This window comes from Otolemur garnettii, unplaced genomic scaffold, assembly GCF_000181295.1.
Source record: "Otolemur garnettii isolate 467f Iridium unplaced genomic scaffold, OtoGar3 scaffold00050, whole genome shotgun sequence".
NCBI classification, from domain to species: domain Eukaryota; kingdom Metazoa; phylum Chordata; class Mammalia; order Primates; family Galagidae; genus Otolemur; species Otolemur garnettii.
In genome coordinates this window covers 9,548,610-9,556,452 of record NW_003852445.1, presented here as the reverse complement: position 1 = coordinate 9,556,452, position 7,843 = coordinate 9,548,610, and the positions used below count along the sequence as shown (strand labels likewise).

The 7,843-nt window shown below is 39.3% G+C and overlaps 1 protein-coding gene across 1 annotated transcript in view; it reads left to right on the top strand.

The window, feature by feature from the left end:
* TTBK2 (tau tubulin kinase 2) overlaps positions 1–7,843 on the top strand; it is a 155,250-nt gene that overhangs the window by 121,261 nt on the left and 26,146 nt on the right. The window contains exon 14 of the mRNA XM_003791760.3: positions 105–1,378. Coding sequence (XP_003791808.1) covers positions 105–1,378 — 1,274 coding nt within the window. The remainder of the gene's footprint in view (positions 1–104; positions 1,379–7,843) is intronic.

Here is a 7,843-nt window from a genome sequence, read left to right as displayed (position 1 = left end):
AAATAAATAAAATAAATTGGAATTTGAGGTGTTAAATTTCAAGTCATGCATCTTTATTGATATTCCACATAATTGCTTTTTAATTTTTTCTCCTGCCTCTCCAGATTACAATTCCTAGACCTTCTGTGGCATCTACACAGTCAACTTCAGGAAGCTTTCACTGTGGTCAGCTGCCAGAGAAGAAAGATCTTCAGCCTGTGGAGCCCACTGTGGAACTCTACTCTCCAAGGGAGAATTTCTCTGGCTTGGTTGGGACAGAAGGCGAACCTCCCAGTGGAGGAAGCAGAACAGATCTGGGGCTTCAGATAGATAACATTGTTCATGACATATTACCCAATATTAAAGAAAGTGACAAATCTCAAGACCTGGGAGCAAAAGACCTTCCTGACTATAACAGACTGGTTGGAAGAGAGTTTGAGAATCTCCCTGGGGAAAATGAAGAAAAAAGCATCCTTCTAGGATCAGATAATGAAGATGAGAAGTTAAGTAAAAGGCAGCATTGTGTTGATATCTCCCCTCTCCCGGGAGATTTGGTAACTGCAAAAAAGGATCACTCAGCTACTACTGAACCTCTTGGTGTGACAAAAGCACAGAGTTTTAGTGTGGTGCCAAATCAAGACAAAAATCATGAGATAATGAAGCTTTTGGCAGTTGGAAATTCAGAAATTTCTCCAAGAGTCATTGACCCACATGTTGAAGGACAGATAGGCCAGATGGTAGCAGTGCAAAAAAGTAAACTATCTAAGGATGATGATGTCAAGAGTGAAGACTTGCCAGGTCATCAAGGAGACCTCTCTACTTTTTTACACCAAGGTGGTAAGAGAGATAAAATTCCCCTTAGAAATGGAGAGCTATTTCATTGTGTTTCAGAGAATGAACATGGACCCCCAACTCGGAAGGATGTGGTTAGGTCATCTTTTGTAACTAGACACAGCCGAATCCCTGTGTTAGCACAGGAGATAGACTCAACCTTTGAATCACCCTCTACAGTCTCTGCAAAAGAAAAGCTCCTCCAAAAGAAAGCTTATCAGCCAGACATAGTCAAGCTTCTAGTGGAAAAAAGGCAATTTAAGTCTTTCCTTGGTGACCTCTCAAGTGCCTCTGATAAATTGCTAGAGGAAAAACTAGGTACTGTTCCAGTTCCCTTTTCTGAGGAGGAAGTCTTTACTCCCTTTTCAAGACTGGCAGTAGATTCTCACCTGAGTAGGTCAGCTGAAGATAGTTTTCTGTCACCCATTACCTCCCAGTCCAGAAAGAGCAAAATTCCAAGGCCAGTTTCATGGGTCAACACAGATCAAGTCAATAGCTCAGCTTCATCTCAGTTCTTGCCTCGACCACCACCAGGAAAGCCACCCACAAGACCTGGAGTAGAAGCCAGGTAATGGTATATGTTCTCCCTATGTTAAGTATGTAACATTATTGTAATTTGTCAATGATATAATTTCCTTGTTGCCTGCTTCTTAGTGTCCATTTTTTCCCTTGACTTTCCTAGGCCTTATATAATAGCATAGTATAGTGGAAGTGGTCAGGTGAATCTTTATTTTTCCCAATTTGTTGTGGCAAAATACATATAACATAAAATTTACAATCTTAATCATTTTTACTTGTATAGTTTAGTGATATTTAATATTAAGTACATTCACATTGTTGCACAACCATCACTACCATCTGTCTTCATAACTCTCTTCATCTTTTAAAATTGATATATATCCATTATCCATAATATCCATTATACATTAAATCTCCATTCCCTCCTTTACCCCAGACCCTGTCAACCATTAATCTGCTTTCTGTCTTTATATTTTTGACTACTCTGAGTACCTCATATAAGTATATAAGTAAAATCATGCAGTATTTGTCATTTCATGACTGGCTTATTTTACTTGGTATTATGTCTTCAAGGTTCATCCATGTTCTAGCATGTGTCAGAATTTCCTTCCTTTTTAAGGTGGACTGATAAGGAGGGATTTACTTCTGTCATTTTGGTATTTGTTTTCTGCAAGCTTTATAGCTTTTTGCCCCTCATTTCCTATATCACTGTCTTCTTTTGTGTTTATTAGAGTTTTTACAGTGTACCATTTAAATTCCTTTCTTATTTCCTTTTATGTATATTCTGTGGTTATTTTCTTTGTGGTTACTATGGGAATTACATTTAATATCCTAAAATTATAATACTATAATTTGGATTTATACCAGCATAACTTCAATATCATGCAGAAACCTGTCCTTTAATTTTCTGTCCCCATTCCTTTCAGTTGTTGATGTCATAAAATTATATCTTCATATCTTGTATGTCCAAAAACACAAACTAATAATTTTTGAAATTCATTGTTCTTTTAAATGACAGAGAAAATAAAATGTGGAGTTATAAATCAAGATTTTTTCTTTTTTGAGACGGAGCCTCAAGCTATCCCCCTGGGTAGAGTGCCATGGCATCACGCTCACAGCAACCTGCAACTCCTGGGCTCAAGCGAGTCTCCTGCCTCAGCCTCCCAAGTAGCTGGGACCACAGGCGCCCGCCACAACGCCCGGCTATTTTTTGGTTGCTGCCGTCATTGTTGTTTGGCGGGCCGCCACCTTAGGTGTATGTGGCTGGCGCCTTAGCTGCTTGAGCCACAGGCGCCGAGCCATAAATCAAGATTTTAAGTAAGTTATTATCAAGATTTTTTAGGGTAATAATTACCTTTTTCTGAAGTGTTAATGTCTTAAATCAAGCAGAAAACAAAAAATGGAGATAACTATTATTATAATAATACTAACTTTTAACTGTCCATGTATTTGCCTTTATTGACACCTTTATTTCTTCACATGATTTTGAGTTCCTGTCAAATGTCCTTTCATTTCAAGTTATAGGACTCCCTTTAGTATTTCTTGCAAGGCAGGACTGATAATAACAAACTCCTTTAGCTTTTATCTGATCTGGAAATGTCTTAATTTTCCCCTCACTTTTGAAGGACAGATTTGTCACGTACAGGATTTTTGGTTGACAGTTTTGGTTTTTTTAATTTCAGATTAATATTAGGGTGCAAAGGAGTAGGTTACACTGTTTGCATTTGTTAGGTAAGGTCCCTGTTGTAGTTGCATCCTGCACCCAGGAGGTGTGCCAGATACCCTTACATTGTGCCCATTAAGTAGTAGCACACTTGCCCCCTCTCTCTTTCCCTCCTCCAATCCCCCCAACTTGAATTGAAATTTTCTCCTGTGTGGGCATATATTAATTCATCTACTGGCTTCATGTTAGTATTGAGTTCATTGTATACTTGCTTTTCCATTCTTGTGATACTTTACTAAAAAGAATGTTCTCCAACTCTATCCAGGTTAATACAAAAAAATGTACAAGTGCAGTGGCTCATGCCTGTAATCCTAGAACTCTGGGAGACCAAGGCAGGTGGATTGCCTGAGCTCACAGGTTCCAGACCAAGAAGCAAGAGAGAGACCCATTCTCTTGAAAATAGCCTGGTATTGTGACGTGTGCCTGTAGTCCCAGATACTTGGGAGGCTGAGGCAAGAGAATCACTTGAGCCCAAGAATTTGAGGTTGCTGTGAGCTATGACACCATGGCACTCTACTGAGGGCGACCAAGAGAGACTCTGTCTCTAAATAAATAAATAAATGAATGAATAAATGACATAGTCATATCAAAATTATTTCCATTGGCTTGGCACTTGTTGCTCAATGGTTAGGGTGCCAGCCACATGCACCGGGGCTGGCGGATTCAAACCTGCTCCAGGCCTGCTAAACAACAATGACAATCAGAACAACAAAAATAGCCCAGTGGGTTTGGTGCCTGTAGCACAGTGGTTATGGCACCAACCACAAAGGCTGAGGCTGGCAGTTTCAAACCTGGCCCAGGACAGCTAAACAACAATGACAATTGCAACAACAACAACAAAATAGCCAGGCATTGTAGTGGGCACCTGTAGTCCCAGCTACTGGGCAAGAGAATCACTAAAGCCCAAGAGTTTGAGGTTGCTGTGAGCTATGATGCCACCACACTCTACCAAGGGTGACAAAGTGAGACTCTGTCCCCCCCCAATAGAAAATTATTTCCACATTGTTTTTTTATTTTTAAAGTTGTTTCAGGTTAATTTGAGGGGATGAAGAATTAGGTTACAATGTTTGCATTTGTTAGGTAGAATTCCTCTTACAATTATGTCCCACCCACAAGAGGTGTGCCATATACCCCAACATTGTGCCCATTAAGTGGGAGGACACCCATTCCTTTCTCTCCCCTCCTTTTCCTGCTTCCTCATTCCCCCACTCCTTCACCTTGAACCTCTAGTGATTTTTTCATTTCAGTGATTGTACTTTTCAGTTCCAAAGTTTCTTTTTGGTTTCTTATTTCTTGATATTTCCATTTTGTTCAGATATTGTTTTCCTGACTTTCCCCACATTTTTCTTTACTTCTTTGATCATCTTTAAAACATTTATTTTAAAGTCTTTGCCTAGTAGATCTACCTTCAGATCTTTTTCAGGTAAGCCTCTGTTGATCTGGGGTTTGGGTTTTTTTCCCCCCTTAGCAGGGCACTACCTTCCTGCTTTTTGTGCTTTTCAGTATATTCTTTTTTGCAAGTTGGATATTCAAATCTAATAATGTGGTGATTCAGAAAATCAGATTTCTCCCTTTCTCCAGGATTTGCTGTGGATTTTTGTTGTTGTTTTGATGGTTGTAGACTGTCTCTGCTAAGGACCAGCCTGAAATATAAATGTAAGGTTTTCTCAGGTCTTTCCTGAGCTTATATTTTCTGGCTATGTGTGGTGGCTTTCTTATTTCCCTTGTATATGTGGTTGCTTTTGAATATCCTAGTCTTTAATGTCTTTTTCCCAAGACAGAAAAAGAGAAAAATGAAGGGAGGAGAAATGGTACTATTCATTTAAATCTACTGAAAGTCACTTCAACCAGAGGAGAATGGGCTTGCAACAATGAGAGAGGGGGAAGTAGATACTAAAACCCTCTTTTTCTGCCCTTGTGTAATCAAAAGCAGCAATGAACTGGGCACAGTGGCTTATGCCTGTAATCTCAGCTACTCAGGAGTTAAGGCAGGAGGATCACCTGAGGCCAGGAGTTCAAGACAAGTCTGGACACCACAGCAGTACCTCATCTCTAAAAAGTAAATAGCTGGGCACAGTAGCACATGCTTGTGCTCCCAGCTACTAGGAGGTGAGGCAGGAGGATTACTTGAGATGAGGAGTTTGAGATCAGCCTGGGCAGCAACAGAGCAAGACTATAGGCAACAGAGTAAGACCGTCTCTAAAAATAAAATTTAAAAAAATGCAAATGAGCAATCAAAGCACAGATCCTAATAATTAAAGGACAGTATTCTTTTTGCCCACCCTGGCTCCCTCACACTGTGTACAAGCTGGTCCAGAAACAAGTGCATAGCTACCTACCATCGGGGTGAGGGATTGGTTGCTATTACTGTCTAAGATCTGAAATTGACCAAAATTAATTCAACTTACAGTCCAAGCTTTCCTTTGGAACTTATAAACCTTCAGTAGACTCCAGATTTCTAAAATTATTTCATCAGATTCTGCTAGTGCAGTTGTTGTCTAGATGGGGAGATAGATTGCTGGTGCTTTCACTCTTCAGTCTTCCAAGGATTCTCTCATCCAAGTTAATTCTTGGCTTTCCCACCTTCTAGCAGTATGAACCTCAGTTTCTTCATCCATAAAGTGGGTAAAATGGTTTTGGGAGGATGGAATAAAGCAGCATGCATCTAGGACTTAGTGCAGTGTCTAGCATCCAGGAAAGAGTATATCTCTCTTATCCATTTTGATAGTCAGTAGTTTTCTACCTTTGTCCAGTCATAATCCCATTATGTCCCATAATGCCATTAGGATACTAAATGCTAGTGAACACATTGTCCATAATTTGATGAGTCGACCCTGGTAACAGTGCTGTTTATCTGATTATAATGAGTTAATAAACACACAAAAAAATCCTATAGAAGTTTTCCTAGGTCTGATGATATATACAATCATATACAGAGGGTGCAAAAAAGTATATATACTTTAATAAAGGAAAAAATATAATATTCAAGTCATATTTGACTTCTGTGATTACATGAGGTACTCAAATGTGACTTGTATTCATCTTTTATTATTGGTATATATTGGGTATTACAATTTTAATACCTTTTTTCCTTTCTTAAAATGTACATGCATTCTGGGGGGATACCCTCTGGAATAATAAAGATACTGCTTTAATATTTGCAATGCAGTATACTTTTCTTTTTTTGAAGACAAGATCTGGTTCTGTCACCCGGGCTAGAGTGCAGTGTACTCATAACTCACTGCAATGTCAATCTCTTGGGCTCCTGCCTTAGCAGGAGTAGCTGTGACCACACATGTATACCACCATGCCCAGCGAATTTTTCTTTTTCTTTTTTTGAGACAGAGTCTTACTTTGTCACCCTCCATAGAGTGCTGTGGCATCATAGCTCACAGCAGCCTCCAACTTTTGGGCTCCAGTGATTTTCTTGCCTCAGCCTCCCAAGTAGCTGGGACTACAGGTGCCCACCACAACGCCCAGCTATTTTTTTAGAGATAGGGTCTCACTCTTGCTCAGGCTGGTCTTGAACCTGTGAGCTCAGAGCAATCCACCTGCCTCAGCCTTCCAGAGTGCTAAATTTTTCTATTTTTTGTAGAGATGGGGGTTTCAATCTTGCTCAGGCTGGTCTCAAACTCCCAAGCTCAAGCAGTCCTCTAGACTAGGTCTCGTAAAGTGTTAGGATTATAGGTGTGAGCCACAGCACCCAACCTATAGTATACTTTTAAGTATTCTCATGATGTATTTGACTATAGAATGTTTATATTATGAGTAAGAGAGAAAAATATTTGGAGGGGATAAGTCAGTTAAGAGTGCTTTCCTTGGAGCCATTCTTAATAAAGTAGAATGGTCTTCCAGGGGTATACAGCCACGGTCTGGGGCTGTCTATGAATGCTTATCTGTAATGGTGGATATCCTGAAAATTATGCATGGACCTTTTTTTTTTTTTTTTTGCTGATTAGCTTTAATTGGTATTTGTGTATTTACTGTCTGGCCCAAGACTACTCTTAGATAAGCATTCATAGCCAGCCACAGGTTGCAATTGGATACTCTTGCAAGTGAAATCAAAATACATTTACATGAAAATCACACCCAGTTCTACACAGTATAACTAACAATAGGCCTCCACCTATTACAAATATTTCTTAAGTGTATTAAGGTGAGATTGTGTTTGTATCATTCATCAAGTAAGTTTAGTTTTTACTTGCTCTAGATTAGATATTTAGGTCTGAGGGTAACTTAATGTTGGATTTGAAGAGTTACTGGAACTAGACTTCCAAGGAATAATGGTCATGAGTTAACAGTGGTCATTTAACAGATTTTTTAAAGGTAATTCCATGTACAATATTCACACATTCCCTTTTTTTTCTACTTGGCACTTATGCTTAATGGAGATGATACATCTGTGCTTGAGCTATTTTGGAAAGCAACATAAACAAATCTTAACTATCACTTATTATTTAGCTGTACCACTTTTCTCTGTCCTCTAAAAGTACCAGTTTGTAACCAAGCCACGTGTATGACATTGTACCAGATATTATAGAACTGACCAACCCAGAACTCATGTGGGCTCTGGAACTTTCCCACTTAGGTTTTTGTATGGAAGAATTTTGCTCCAATCCTCAGATTTTACTGTGAGGTTAGGGTGACCAGATTTTAACATTTGTAAAGTGGGACAATGTGGCGGGGGCGGGGGCAGGGCAGGGCCTGACAACAATGCAAACTTTGATAAGCAGTTCTCGATAATCACTTCTCAACAATTATTTGTAATTATTACAGTTTAACATTATAAAA